Here is a 15666-nt window from a genome sequence, read left to right on the forward strand (position 1 = left end):
CGATGCTACCATGACTACCAGATGTGGCTCGGGGACCAGTCTGCACTATGAGAGTGAACTATGAATACCAAGCCACTATTTTCGTAGACAGGTAGTGTGATCTGATTTGGAAACAATGCCTGGGAAGGTCTGTCATAGAAAGGCTCATCCATCCAACCATAAGTTATGGAACATCCATCATGGAACATAATGTGAACAAGACAAGGTAAAGGAAAAAGTAATGTAGAATGAAGTAAAATATCAGGATCCATAAGGGTTTTTAGGGCCAGGGAGATGACTTGATGAATATAGTCTTACTCATGATATTCTGGGTTTAATGCTTAGATCCTACAAAGAGGTGGGAGAAAATGGATTCCTGAGAGTACTCCTCTGACCTTAAGAACACCATGTACACATACACACACAAGCATAAACACATGTATACACATGAAGTAAATAAACAAACAAATAAAAATGGCAAGTTTGTAAGAAAGAAAGAGTGAATAGGAAAAAAACTGGAATAAGCAGTGTGCTTGAATACCAGAGAGTCCTTTGTAGTTTGGGTTAGAAAAAAGACTTTAAGCTAAAGATCTAAAGATAAGGAAATAAACTAAATAGAAATCAGAGCTTGGGAGTGGCAGGGGCTCTAGGTAGAAAGAACAGCAGACCCAAAGGCCACGAGACGAGTCATTTGAGAAGCAGAGAAAAGACATAGTTCTGAAGGAGAGTATATTGGACAGAAGGCTGGCGGTGGGCAGTGCCAAGCCAGAGAGAGAACACCCTGGAAACCCGAACAAAAGATTCAGCTTTCTCTCTTCTTTGATGTACAGTGAGCAGTAGACTTTAACAGATGAGTGTTGCTGCGTGCAGACATGAAGACCAGGCTGGCCGCCATGAGCAATGGCTTCAAGGAATTAGGAGAAGAAATGGAGGGAACTACTGGGAAGGTCAAAGCAGCATCCAGATGGCAGAAGGCAATGAGGACTAAGCAAGGGTTTCTCAGCCTCAAGATTACTGAGATCTTGGACCACCGGTTTCCTATTGTGAAAGTATCACACTTGGCCTCTTTTCACCAGATGGCATTCCCTCCTCCCCAGTCACAGCAATCAAAAAAGTTCTCCAGATATTCCCAAACATACCCTGGAGAGTCAAACTGTCCCTGCTGAGAATAAACGGGCTGACGTATTCGTCGCACTGGTGACAAGACTGCAGATTCTGAACATATTTTAAAGACAGAGCCGATGGGATTTGCTGCCAAGAACAGATGCAGAGTATGAGAGAAAGAGAGATGTTAGTGATAAGATATCCCAGGGGGCTTGATGCTGGGCCACTGAAGAGTGGAGGTGACAAGCATAGGAATGAGAAAACTGGAGCTTAGAGTGTGTGGGGTTTGGGGTCCATATGAGGTTTCTATGCACCAAGGGAAATTAACTGTTGAAGTTCCAAGGAGGTAACAGGGTTGCATGCTGGACTTCAAAACTATGCATACATCCATATAGAAATAGACGTAGAGCTATATATTATATATATAATAAATATATATATATATAAATATGATCCATACGTAGGTGACAGATGGAGGTCATCTGAGCATATAAGACTAGAGAATAGTAATCACAGAGGGTACTTCTTCTGCAAAGTGTACGGAAAGAAGCAAAGGACACAGACACAACCGGAGACAAATAATGATGAGCCAGCACTTTTAAACAAAGGGAAAATGTATTTCAATGAACAATAATTAACTGTGATTGGAGCAGAGAGATCTCCTGTTTGATGAGAACAAAGGAGCGCCCACTAGCAAGACAAAGCTCATCAGAAACTTTTCAGAAGCAGACTTAGTGTAGTGTGCCAATAATCTGGATAAAGACACCCAACTACTGTTCATAAGCCAATTAATGAACCAAAGTACTGAATATTTATGTATATAATGAATATGAATATTACATATAATTAATATGAATATTTGTATATAATAAATATGAATATATATATCTTTTGTAGTCTGTTGATCTTTCTCTTTAGTTTGAACCTTTTGGTTTTATAGTCTTGTGTAGCTCTTTTGTTGCCTGTGATTTTAGTGCTGTACATAAATAATCAAATAACATTACTATGCAGATCAGTGCCAGAAAGGAACTTCAGGCTTCACTACCACCACTTTAATTCTCTGAGGTAATGCACTGAGTGAGTTGTTTCTCCTCCCTCTGTCATATGTTTGATCCACAGAGGCTCGAGGACTTCTACTTCTGTCTGTCCGTGAAATCTTTCTAGATTTTCTAGTTGAACCAAAGGCTTTGAAATCTTTGGTCCTCTATTCCCTACCATGCTGGGAGGATGACATCAAGTGGTGGCAAGCATGTGGAAAAAGTGACCTTGTACCTGTTTATACTGCTGATGGGAGTGTAACTTAGAACAGTCACTTCAAGAATGGTATGGAGATTTTTCAAAAAGTGAAGTATAATTACTCTGTGATTCACCAATCCTGTTCCTGAGTCTGTAACCGAGGAATTGAAATCACAATTCAGAACATTCACTATAGAGAGACAACCCAAATGCCCAAACATGGGTAATACATCAGTCATCCCTTGGTATACAAGAACCCTCTCTGGGCACTCAGAGATCACAAGAATATGATGCCCTGCTCTATCACATACAGTTACTATATAAACTAAATACATATATATGACTAAAATGTCGAAAACTACACAAAGCTGCTAGAAAAAAAAAACAATGGATGATCTTAATAGGTATGAAAATACCATTCAGTTCCAGAAAAAGTCAACACAGCCTGGATATAATTTCTCCCCAAGTTCATATATAGGTTCAGAATAATTCCTATCAAGATTTCATCAAGTTTTGGTTGACAGGATTATTTAAAAATGTCTACGGGAAGTCAGGAGAACTAGAATCGCTAAAACAGTTCAGAGAAAGGAGACAAGAGCGGAGCGATCGGTCCACTGCCTTCAAAGCTAATTACAAGCTGGGTAATGAAAGGTGCAGGCTATTAGAGCTGAACCGAAACTCAGAACTAGACTCAAAAACTTGACCGGGGCATTTTTATAAAAGCACGAAAGCAATTTAAGAGAGGAAATACGGACTTTCAATAAATGGCTCTGGAGAAATTAAGCAAATAAAGAAGGGAAGAGTTAGGTGGGGGGGGAGGGAAAGCGTGGGGGAGAGGAAAGGGGGAAGAAAAAGGAGGGGAGGTGGACAGGAAGGGAGGAAGAAGTAAGGGGAAGGAATCTCTGCTTAAGTATCATATATCACACTAAAAGGAATTGGAGGGGATACTGAACTTAATGTAAACATCAAAGGGCACATGGGTGGGATGGGAGGAGGAGAGCCAAGGGGACCGACTTAATAAGGCAGGAAAAATGGTTGCAGCTACAAGGGACTGAGGGAATTCTTGTGATGGACATGCTTGACATGTTGACTGCACCAATGTCAAAATTCTGCTTGTTATCATACAGTGATTTTGCAAGACTGTGGCCATTAGAGGAAAATGGGCAAAGGGTACACGGCGTTTATTTTTTTTCTGGATTCTTGCAACTACATATGAATCCATAACTAACTCAAAATTAAAATTTTGACTTAAAAAAAAACCCTAGGAAAATAATGGCTTCCAATTTTAGTACACATTTGAATCTAAACGATGAAGCAACTCTCAGCGTTCCTAAAGAGAAAAGAAAGCAGAAGGCCAGAAGTGAATAAAAGTCAGGGCTGGGTGGCCCTAAGAAGACCCACAATCATCTCTTCCTCGTCAAGGGCTGGAATCCAGGCAAGAGTTGGCAAGCCAAGACCAGCATTCATTTTAAAAAGACTGTGTAAGAAAGGCTGGGACCAGGAAAAAAAAGTGTTTACTGACCAGGATACTCAGTGAAGAAGGTGACTAAACAAAGGTATTGGTAGAAGTAGAGTACCCATGAAATCACAAGCCTGGCTCTGTGTGGGGTGGGAGTACGGAGTCTAACTTTTGTACTACCCCTCCAGTGCATAAATGTGAACTGAAATACAACAGACTCACTTGGAACCAATCCCTTAAGGCCCCTACCAGCAGCAAACCCCAGACCATACCCACTGGGATTCTAACTCTTTCTGAGGCTGCAACCAGAATATAAGTCATTGAAGGCTTTGCTGTCTCCATCAAACAGCTTAGACGAGAACAAATCCACGAGGCTTTCAAACGAAACAAACTCCACCATTTCAAATGTATGAACATCTTGTGGAGATGGGATGATGAGCATGCTAGACAGGTACTATGCAGCGGAGGATGGGGTTACCCAGCCTGGAGGGAGCTTCCATGGTGATGGGGACCTGAGCTATGAGAGAGGGTGTTAATTGAAGAAAGCTGTTCCACAGCTTTGTAGGAGCCGTTTCCCATGGATCTTCACTTTGAAACTCTTTAGCCCTGCTCCAGAGCAGATTAGGAAACCTCATAGACAACTTTAAGAAGAAGAAGAAGAAGAAAAGACCACACCTGAGCAAAGAATACATGATCGCTGAGCCCCGGAAGTGAGAAGTAGATGTTCCGGTTTCCGCATTCAGTTTCTGTTACTATGATAAAACAATGACCCAAATCAACTTGGAGAAGAAATGGTTTCCCACATCACAGGCTGTCATCAGGGGAAGCCAGGACAGGAGTCAGGATCCTAGAGGCATGCTTCAGTAACAGACACAGAGACCATGGTAAAACAATTCTTAATGGATTGCTCTGACTTCCTATCCAGAGGTGACATCACCAGCAGTGAACAGAGCCCACCCCCCTCCCCCCAGTAATCAACAATCAAGAAAATGCCCTCACAGAAATCCCCATAGGCCAGTCTGATGGGAGCACTTCTGTCATTGAGGTTCTGCCTACCCTTGGACCCTTAGTTTGTGTCAAGTTGAAGGAAACTAACTAGCACACCATGAACGTGTGTGTGCCATTCCTCCAAAAGGCTTCCCAAATGCTCTCGGGGTGAGGTCATGCCTGGGTGAAAAAGAGCATGAACGTTCCAAAGGTCAGATTCCAGTCATGTAGTCAAGCAAAGTCAGATGCAAGTCCCTCCACCAACTTCTGACCAGGACCACTCTAAGTGGGCATTGACCATTTTGGTACCGTAGCTAACAAATTAACAGCAGGCAGCTATGAGCTTACCAAACGGAAAAACTTATTTGGCTTCTGGTAGCATTTTAGGTCACCTGGAATTTCTAAATCATATGTGAGAATACACACACGCACACACAATGCCATTGAAGTATTTCTAACAAAAATGATCCAGATGATTTGGCTCTAAGAGTTAAAATTTTTGTTATCTTGACTACCCCTGTGACTTCCTGTATTTAGTATGACACTGAAATCTGATTCTGAAAATGCCCGCGTGGTAGTGCTCCTTGAACACGTGGAAGCTGAAGAGATCCTAGCGTTCTATCCCTAAGGCAAAAGTAAGGCTCCTAAGCAATTTCCCTTGAAAAGAGAACTTCCTGCCCCCCAGCTGCCTCTTAGGATCCCCAGGAAGAACAGCTGCTGTGTTGCTGGCCAGAGGCTAATTAGACCCCTCTTCCTGGTAACATTGATTGGCCACATTCACCTGGGAAGCTTAAGGAAAGACAGGTGCCTGACTCCACTATCAGACCAATTAAATCTCAGCACCTCAGACATAAGATACCAGGCAATGGACACACACTTCATTAATATTTGGTTACCACACAAAGAAATGGGGTGTGTTGTGACATTTTCATTCAGATCTTAAGACCTCTCAGGCGATCCTAATGCGGATCAGAACAAATGTTCCAGGCCAGGCTTCTCGGACGTCCATGAACGTGAGTCCCAGAGACCAGGTTTGTGATACATTTCAAGCAAGCAAATCTGTGGTGTATTGGTTAGTTGACATGTTGCTTGGCCAAACCATGCAGATAGAGCATTCTAAGCCATGCAGATTGGGAATTCTCAGGGAAAGAAAGTGAGGGAAGAGAGTACAAATGCTTTCTGCAAGAATGGTGATGTCCGAGTGACTTTTGGCAAGCTTCAGAGCAACCGTAACCCTCAGGATTCTGAAACATCTTCCTTTATGAAGAAGCTTCAGGACATAGCAGGTCACCACAGTGTGCTATTCTCTGCTCTGAACCTGGTTTATCATCGTCTCCAAAAGAAGAGGAGGGGGGAGAGGAGGGGCAGGAGGATCTACCAACAGCCCAGGTTCTGATGACCACCAGCACAGGTAGTCAGCCAGGCTTATACTGTGAGGGCAGGTGGCCCCTCCTTTCAACTTGAGGGGAACCTCAGCAAACCTCAGCCTAGCTCCTAAGCCCTTTCCCATGCAGTAGCTGAAGAGCTGTCACAGTGGAGGCTACTAGAAGTAAAGAATGGAGGAATCAATCTTTTACATTCTTGCTTTTGTCTACCACTGTTAGAGACTGAACTAGAGTCTTCAAAGACGCTAGTCGAGTATTGCACCATGGAACCCACAGCTTCACCAATGCATAAACATGGGTGAAACCTTTGAAAAGCAAATGTTGTTATACTTTGAGAGGCGGTGTATAGTAGTGGAAATGTACACTGACATTAACCAGTACAAGAAAACTAGTCGTGTCTAAGCTTCCTCACGTGTTTGCTGAAAAAGAAAAAAGAAAGAAAGAAAAGAAAAGAAAGGTGGGAGGGAGAGGGACTTCACACAAGCCACATCAAGGGCCATGCATTTTAGAAATGTTAAAAGAAGAGAGGAGGGAGATGACATTCATTAAATATGGTTATGTACTAAACACCCCCTAAGGCTTAGCTGCGGATTGATGCCCTTAATCCCTAGGCACACATCACAGCAACAGTCAGGGGACTTCTTCCATGGAAGCCTGAGAGCATTTTCAGCTTTCAGAGCCATAAGCAGACTCCATCCGAGTTGCTCAGTTCTGCTGTGCCTCCTGAAAGGGGCCACGGGTTCCATGTAAATCTCTGTATACAAATGTGTTTCAGTAAAACTTTATTCAAACAACAGATGGCCACATTGTTTTCAACCCTTCTCTGAGCCTGTTTTCTCATTGCCTCTGTTTTACAGATGGAAAAAGAAAAGGAAACAAAAGAAACACAAGACCAACAAAATCTCCTGACAGTTCAGGGTCCTCCAGGAAGTCTGAGGACCAAGTGCAAATCCTCAACTGTTACAACCTAACAGCCACAGTCAGTATTGGCAACATTCTTCCTCAGTCCAAATCAGAGTTTCCTAATTCAAGGCAAAACAGAGAGTCAATCAGCAGGTGGCCCTTAGGGCTGCCCCAGGGAGGAAAGAGATACTCAAATTCCCCTGCAGTTTTTCCAGCTTTGTTCCAAGCTGTTCTCTCTCTGCCTTCTTAGAATCACTATCCCTCCTACCTTTATTCTTTGCTCCTCAAAATTGATTATATTTAATCACTATCTACATTCTTTCAATTCCTTTGGAAGCCAGGATTGCCCCAACCACAGGGCGCAATTGTCGTAGAACCAGTCCCCTGTGAACCTGTTAATATAGGGTTTACAGGCTAAGATATAGAGCAGAAAGGGGACATAACGGGGGGGGGGGGGGGAGTACTCACCAGTCCTTGGCAGGCACTGAGGGCTGCTGTCCCGATCGTGGTGCCCTGCTGCAGAACTGTGCCCCTGAGATGGCAGGGTGAGCCTGAGGAAGTCACCATCGTAACCTGGGAAAGGTTCCCATATCGCCTCTCCACAACGTAGCCATTGGACATAAACTCCCTGTTGACTGTCAAATTGAAAAACAGGTCCTTTTCTTCGTGTGAAATTCTATAGTACACCTGGTCCTCAGAGCCACCCGCAGCTCTTTTTCTCCTGCCACTGGTGACAGGATGGTGCAGTCCATAAGACAGAAAATGCCCGCTGGCGTCTACTTGGACTGGTCCCACCACATGGTATTCTGGCAGGGCCTTGATAAAATGTTCTGTAGGAAACAAAAACAGAGTAAAATTCAGAGATCCAAACTGAGTACAACAAGCAAGACAAACCCACTCCCATTTGGGACTGAGATTGCTGCCGCTTGCTGATTGCAAAACTACCACTGACTTAAAGCTCAGAGAATGTTTCCCCCACATTAACACTGTCCCCTGAAGCCCTCTGAGCAATGAACATGTGCACAGCATCTGTCTTCAATGGTGTGCAGCAGTCAGTCCGAGCTGACCTACAATAGACCTTTGGGTACCAGCTATTTTATCACAGTCCACTGAAGATGAGATTTAATTCATGAGGAATACTGCAAGGAAAGAAGCAGGATCAGTATGCCAAAGAGGACATTGCCAGGTTAGGATCCACTAATATGAACTACAGATCTCCAGTTTATGGCATGGTGCTTCAGTCCTCAAGAATGTCTTCCTATATCAGACTATAGGGGAAAAAAGTCTAACCACATGGCGAACTCATCATACATAGTCCGTGTTTACCTCAACAAAACCTCACACCTGTGACAGCATCAGAGTGACCCACGATGTAGCAGGGTACTTAAGTGGGCTTGGGATTTGAAATATACTCAATAAAAATGATGAGGACACATTTTTGAATCTAAGGCATTGGCTCAAATGATGAAAACTGCTGCTCTGGAAATGCATTTTGCTGAGTCATTGGAGGTTTGGTTTACTTACTCTAAAACCCAGAAGGACAATCCATTACTAATTAGATCCATTGTTAGTTAAGAACATAAAGTACTAAGATGTACAGGGATTCTAATGGGGACAGGTGGTCCTGCAATGCACCAGAATACTCATTTTGACTCACCCAAATTTGACCTTCTGCAAAAGATGTAGGGGAAGAGAGGAAATGGAGAGGGCAAGGAAATAGGAACCATTGAAAGAAGGGGAGGGGAGGGAAAGGGGAAAGAAGGGGAGGGAAAGGGAAAAGTAGGGGAGGGGAGGGAGAGGAGAAAGAAGGGGGGAAGTATCTACCAGATACTTTCTAGTATGTACTACATTGTTCACAGAATTCTCACAATTATAGTCTTTGCATTCGGTCAGAATCTCATCTATGCTTTAAGATAAAAGGGTGAAATTCATAGTGGCACTGCAGAGACTAAAATAGAAGATCAAGAATTTGAGTCCAATCTGAATTAAACAGTGAGACCTCCCCCTCAAAAGACAGAAGAAAACCAGAGTTCCATTCTCCTAACATCCCCAGACAACTGAAGTTCTAGCTCTTTCTACTGAGGGCTCATGTTTGTACTTTCCAGGATGGCTTTACTTCACACTGCCTTTGATGTACAATATTACATATTCCTGATACTTTCAGAGGCAGAATCTCAGCACCACAGGCTGTATGTCATCACCACAGGCTGAACGCCATCATGGGCTGTATGTTCTCATAGGTTGTGTGTCATTACAGGTTGTATGTCATCATGATTATATGTCATCATAGGCTTTATGTTGTCACAGGATGTATGTCATCATTGGCTGTATATCATCATGGGTTGTATGTTATCACAGGTTGTATGTCATTACAGGCTGTATATAATCATTGGCTGTATGCCATCATGGGCTATATGTCATCCTGGGTTGTATGTTCTCATAGGTTATGTGTCATTACAGGCTGTATGTCATCATGACTGTATGTCACCGTAGGATTTATGCTATCACAAGATGTATGTCGTCATGGGCTGTATGTCTTCACAGGCTGTAAGTTGTCATGGGTTTTATGTAGTCACAGGCTGTATGTCATATATATATATATATATATATATATATATATATATATATGTCATAAATCAGTAAAAATTCATGATGATGGTCTTTGAAGGAACTGGACTTAAGGGAAGACAAGAAGGTGCTTTTCCTCATAAGCAACTTCCTTCAATCCTAATTTTTTGGACCCATTCTTCTCAGGCTTCAGTGAAATATGGGGCAGAGGACAGTGTCCACTTTCAGGCACTAACAAAGAATCTTATTAAACATAAAATATCCATGCCTGTTAGAACTGCAACATTTAGGCACAAACCACATAGGGATAAATCTTACAAAGAGTGTTTAATGAGAAGAATTTAATAATAATCTAATAAGCAATGTTTAATGAAAAGTAAGAAGAAAAATCCAAACAGGGCTACTGGTATTACAGGAAAACACACACACACCTATACACACACACATACAATTAAGTTTTCCAAAACACTACATATGGAACTCATTTGAAAGGGTTTCCATGGGGAATTATGACCAAAAAGCATCAATAACTAAAAAAAATAAAACAAAACAAAAGTTATCAATGAACTGAAGACAATGGTGTTCTGTGAACTGAGGAGTATAACCAACTAGCCCCTCACACATTTACTTCCCATTCACTCCTCCAGAAATCTGGACCAACCCCAGGATGGGCACTTCCTGTCCCTCCACACTCAGACCCGAGTTAAGAGCAGAGCAGTCAGCTACAGCGGTGGAGACATAGTTCCCTTCTGCAGCCTTCCCATCGTGCCCTTAATTACTGTTACTTCAACAGAGGCTGGAGCAGCGGAGGAACAACACAGGCAAAAAAGGTCTTATTCTGCGGGGTGAGTGCTCAGATATGGTTACTCTAAAGACTCGGACTACTTTTCTCAAGAGAAGTTCTCTTGGGGAGGGGCACTATGGAGATAGCTCAGTAAAGTGTGTGAAATCCGAGTTCAGACTCCAGCATCTGAGTAAAACCACAGAGATGGGGATGTCCACGACCAATCCTAGCACTGGGGAGGAAGAGGATCCTGTGGGTTTCTCTGTAAACCTTAAGTGACATTGCTAGAGTTAGATAAACTCTTTTCCGCATATGTCAGCCGTCTCAGGTGTTTTGCGATATAAACAGAAAATAAACTAATGAATTTTTCTTGGCTTCTATTCTGATCTCAGACAGAAAGAGAGGTTTCAGTCACACCTGTGAAAACTGAACTCAGAGCTCACTTCTGTGTTCTGTTCTGACTGCCTCTGGAGGTTCCACTACAGACAACCAAATGTCCACTTGGCATCCTTAAGCCTGGGAGAAGGACAAGGGGCTGAGACAGAAAAACTATACAAAAGGCTACATTGGCATTTGTGGAAACAAATGAGAAGCCTGGATGGAAACTATATTTGAAAACCTAAACCACAGGTTTTAATTACTTGAAACCTGTAGAAAAGAAACTTCATGAGAAGTTCTAGGAGCAACTGTGAGTACACAGCATTTTGAAAAGACAAAACACCAGGCCATCATTGGCCTTCATCTTAAGAAGAAGAGCGGAGGATGAGAGACTGATGATCTGTTCCCATGCTCCAGTAAGATCTATATGTTATGGTTGCAAAACTAACCCATGAGTCAGGTCATTGACTCTGCTCAGCAGCCATGCTCACCTTTTCTGTATAACTCTAATTTTGGTGTGACTTCTGCCAAAGAGGGAGCATCTATATTTGTTATTAATTATTTTTAGTAGTAGTAGTTGAATTTTGTAGACTCTATATTTAAGAGTTGTTGTTACTAACATAGAAGTTTATTTCCATAATAATCTTCCACAGGTTGTTCTCACTGTGCAACCATTTTATTATAGAAGTCAATAAAATTGATTGGCTTTTTTTTCCTAAAAAAAAAAAGTTTGGCTTTGCTTCCTAACCATTTAATAATTATCTGCTGACCAGATAATTTATTATAAATACCACAAAATAACATAATTGTGAAATCTCTTCTTACAATAAAAAAATGCTAGAATAATTTTCTTCAAGTAGATTTGTTTCCAATTAGGAGAAATGAAAGATTAGACTTCCCCCATGATCTTCTATGAGACTGTGTAGCCAGAGCCCATCTCTGAAATGAGATAAAGTGATTGTCCTATGGCTATCACAGAGTCACCAAGTGCAAAATGGAACGCAGAAGTTACCAGTGCCTTGTAGACAGCATAGGTGGCTTTGGAACTACAGTGGCCTAAGTTCTGGTCTTCTCACTCTATAATGTCCCAAGAGCAGCAATTAATTTTGCATTTTGCTCTTTTCTTGGATTAGAGGTGTTGGGTGTGTCACTCTTGCAATGCCGGGAAGCAGGAGTGAGATGAAGAAGGCATTCGGCCACACAGTCACAAAAGTGACCAGCGGGCTCTGCAGAACAGTGCACTAAGATGTGGTGTGGTGTAAGATGAGTGTGTTAGGGGGTATCTCCGACAACACTGTTTGTAGCTGCTGATGGGCTTTTAGCAAGTAACCACATCACTTGTCAGGAAGCATCTGTACAGAGAAAATTAAATCCAGAGACCAATGCTGGATATAGAGGAGAGGAAGCATGTTGTATGCAAAGCCAGGAATCTTATTCTTTTGCTATTTGGTTGTAAATCAAGAAAGTCTAGAGAGGTGTAACACATACTTTCACCAACTATCTGATGTAGGAAGGGGGTTCTACAGAATTAGCCTGATCTGTCCTGGGAAGGATTAGATTCATCACCATACTTGTTCTGCGGACCAAAACCTTCATATATTTACATCTTTGTGGTGCTGGAGATGGGACGTAGGGTCTGGCGCTAAGTAAGTGCCCTGGGACCCAACGATAACCCAGCCCAGAACTGAAACTGGGATTCTGTGCAAACCTGAGAACTAGAGAGAATGAGCAAGGTTAACTAGTGTGTAGACCCCTTTCCAGCTGCTCTGTGACTCTCTCCAATGCCCTAGCTAAAGAGCATTTCATAAGTGTTCAATACCTACATGCAAACAAAGTCAATTTGTAAAAGTAAAAATGGGTGGGATGATCTCTGGGTTTGCAGCTTTGAATATTTGGAATTTAGGTGCAACTCAAAAATCCTGATAGAGTAGAAATAGAAGGGTCAAATCCAGGTCTAGTCCCAGGAAGCTTTAGAATGTCTTGTCCTTACTCCTCTCTTGCTCTCACCCCTCCTATCTCTCCTCTCTTCTCCTTTCTCTCCTCTTCCCTCCTTTCCTCTCCCTTCCCCTCCTCTCCTCTCCTTTTTTGCCCTCCTCTATTACTCTCCTACCCTCCTCTTCCCTCCCCTCCCTTTCTCTCTCCTCCCCTTTCTCCACTCTTTTCTTCTCTCCATCTCTCTCTCCTCTCCCCTCCTCTTTCCCTCTGCTCTCACCTCCTCTCCTCTCCCCTCTTTCTCCCCTCCTCTATTGCTCTCCTCCTTTCCCCTCCCCTCCTTTTCTCTTCTTTCTTGCTCTCCTCTCTCCTCCCCTTCCCCTCTCTCCTCTCCCCTCCTCTTTCTCCTGTTCTCTCTTGCTCTTCTCCCTCTCCCCCTCAGTTCTAATAAAAATCCACTAGGAAATTTCTTCTTAGCACAAAGAATTAATTACTTATCAATGCATTAATGAAGACTGATGAAAAGATCAACGCTCTTAAAAACTGAAAGCATTCTTAAAATCTAAATATATTTGCATCATTAATACACATAGTGAACTTTAGAGCTACTTCTGAATATCAAATATTCTCAGCATACCCCAAAGGTCACCAGGGAAAAGAGTCATATCCCACTTTCCAGAGAACAAGACAGGCCCAGCAGTCTCTGCTGTACACCAAGATGAATTTTCCCTTACAAACATGCAAAGCAAGCAGAGTTGGACGCTAACCCAGGAGAATGTCTTTGAAGGAAATCATCTCCGCATGCCCTGGGAAGTGCTGGCGGGCTCTGTTTGGGCTCCCCCAGAACAGGGACCTTTCACAAAGGCCCTGGTTTTCAAAGAACAACAAAAGCTGCTATTTTAAACTTGGGGGCTTGAGATGGTATCTGGACGGTTTACACAGGCAAGTGTGGGCTGATTGACATCTAACCCCAGTGTTTGCCCACTCAGGCTTCCAAGTAAAGCAAAGGGAGGGAGTGATTTGCATCTGGCCGCTCTCTAAGCCGCCACAGAGGAATTCTCCAGCAGCATTTGACTTTGCAACGTGGGCAGAAAACACTGGCTAGCAATACCTTAAACACGGACAAGTGCGTACGTGTGTGCGTGCATGCGTGCGTGCGTGTGCCTGTTTTCCCTGCTATTGCCGTGATCATGGATACCTGCTTCAAAACCGTGTTCCACTGTTACGAAGTTCATAAAGTCTTCAAGTTCCAGTTTCCCCATTTGTAAACCAGGCATGGTAGCACCGGAACTCCAGAAGAGCATCGTGAGTAATAGGAGGGGCTTACAGGCAATCTCTGTGCTGGGACACTGCCCGCCCCCAATTCCCTGCCACCGTAGAAGCCCTCTCTCGATAGCAAACTCTTCTAAGTTCAATAAAAACAGAAGCAACAGCACCACTTTTCCCCGGGCATTAGGCTTAAAATAACAACAACAACAGTAATAATAATAGCAATAATCTGCAAATTATCTTCAGAGTGATCACAAAATTTAGAAAGAGAAAAAGCTTTCAAAGCAGGACAGAGAACCGCGAGGCCCCAGGACATAATTTTTTCCCCAATAGAGGTGTCATTTGAAAAAACAAAACCCTAAATCTTTCCAGGAAACCCAAACACAGCCAAGTGTGCTCGCTCAGCAGGGGACCGGAATAAAATTTCTACCTTCCAGATCCGGAGTTTTAAACTGAGGAAACACTGCCATGACTGCCTGTGACCAGCTGGATCTTTTTAATAAAAATAAATTTCCATGTCAGAATCTGCAATGGGGGGGGGAGCTGAAAATGGGAGATAGGGGATAGGTCGGGCATGGGGGTGGGGGAGACTGGTCGGAGAGCTTGCTTGCTCTCGGGTCTTTCATAGCAAGGGTGTCTGTCACCCCTCAGTGGGTAGGGAAATATCCAAATATCCATAAGTCCTATGTCAGAAGAAAGCCGGAGAGTGAACCTACAGCCCAGTTTTCCTTAGATGGGACAGAAGACAGAGTTCAGCTCTGCCTGGCGGGGGAAGGGGTAGAGGACAGAGGACGGACCAAGTTCCACTGTCCTACCAGCACCGCTTGAAAGACAAATAAAGAAAAGCCACTAACCTTGCCTCGGGTCTGGGAAGCGAACCGGGCCTGGCAGAGCTTGTCTCCCATGGCCAAAAGCCCCAAAGTTAAGAAGCTGAGCCACCATCGAGAGCTTTGCCAGCCAGCTTCTCTGAGCACATGGCATGGTTCAGTTGTTGGGGAGAAGAAAAGTCAAAAAAGTTTTAGCTCTTAGCTGCAGATAGCAAGTCCTCGCCTGTGGCCGCGCCAGAGGACGCAGCGGGGCATGGTCCAGGCGTGGGAAGGGAGCGGCCAGCAGGCTGCCCGCGAGCTCTAGGGGCTTTTTTGAAGCAGAAGAGGGTCAGAGAGCTTTTATTCTCTGCCTTTCCTGAACGGCAGTGAATGAGCTGGGAGCTTCTGCTCTCCGCAGGCCAGAGCGTGGACTGGGTCAGAGCCAAGGGGCGCAGCCCACCGCAGGTCCCCACCCCTCTGCTTTCCCCACCCGCCGGCCTTCAGTCAGCTCGCACATCTTCCTTAGGGACGCCCTCCTCCCCCAAGCTCCTCCCTCCAGGCTCAGAGCCTGGGCCCGCGAGCCAAATAGGGGAGACCCCAGACAGCTGGCCAGGAAGGCCCTAGAATAAGAGCCAGCCAGAGGCTCCTAGGAAACACCCCCCAGAGAGAGGGAGGGAGGGAGGGAGGGAGGGAGGGAGGGAGGGAGAGAGAGAGAGAGAGAGAGAGAGAGAGAGAGAGAGAGAGAGAGAGAGAGAGAGTGAAATGTATGCATAAATAATGAGTTATGGGCCAGAGGGGACCCCACTTCCCAGACCCTGAATTTACCCCATTCTGTCAAGACTCCCACCCACTACTAACCCTCTGGGATTGTTCTTT

The 15666-nt window shown here is 43.9% G+C and overlaps 1 protein-coding gene across 2 annotated transcripts in view; it reads right to left on the minus strand.

The window, feature by feature from the left end:
• The window catches only part of Adamts12 (ADAM metallopeptidase with thrombospondin type 1 motif 12), a 231404-nt gene extending 216242 nt beyond the window's left edge, over positions 1 to 15162 (minus strand). For both annotated transcript variants that reach the window (XM_075975878.1, XM_075975877.1), the window contains exons 1-2: positions 14839 to 15162; positions 7522 to 7883 (exon numbers count right to left, since the gene is read on the minus strand). In XM_075975878.1, coding sequence (XP_075831993.1) covers positions 7522 to 7883; positions 14839 to 14965 — 489 coding nt within the window. In that variant the 5' untranslated portion in view covers positions 14966 to 15162. The remainder of the gene's footprint in view (positions 1 to 7521; positions 7884 to 14838) is intronic.
• Between the last annotated feature and the right edge of the window lie 504 nt (positions 15163 to 15666).

Source organism: Microtus pennsylvanicus, chromosome 6 (assembly GCF_037038515.1).
Source record: "Microtus pennsylvanicus isolate mMicPen1 chromosome 6, mMicPen1.hap1, whole genome shotgun sequence".
In the NCBI taxonomy this organism is placed as follows: Eukaryota; Metazoa; Chordata; class Mammalia; order Rodentia; family Cricetidae; genus Microtus; species Microtus pennsylvanicus.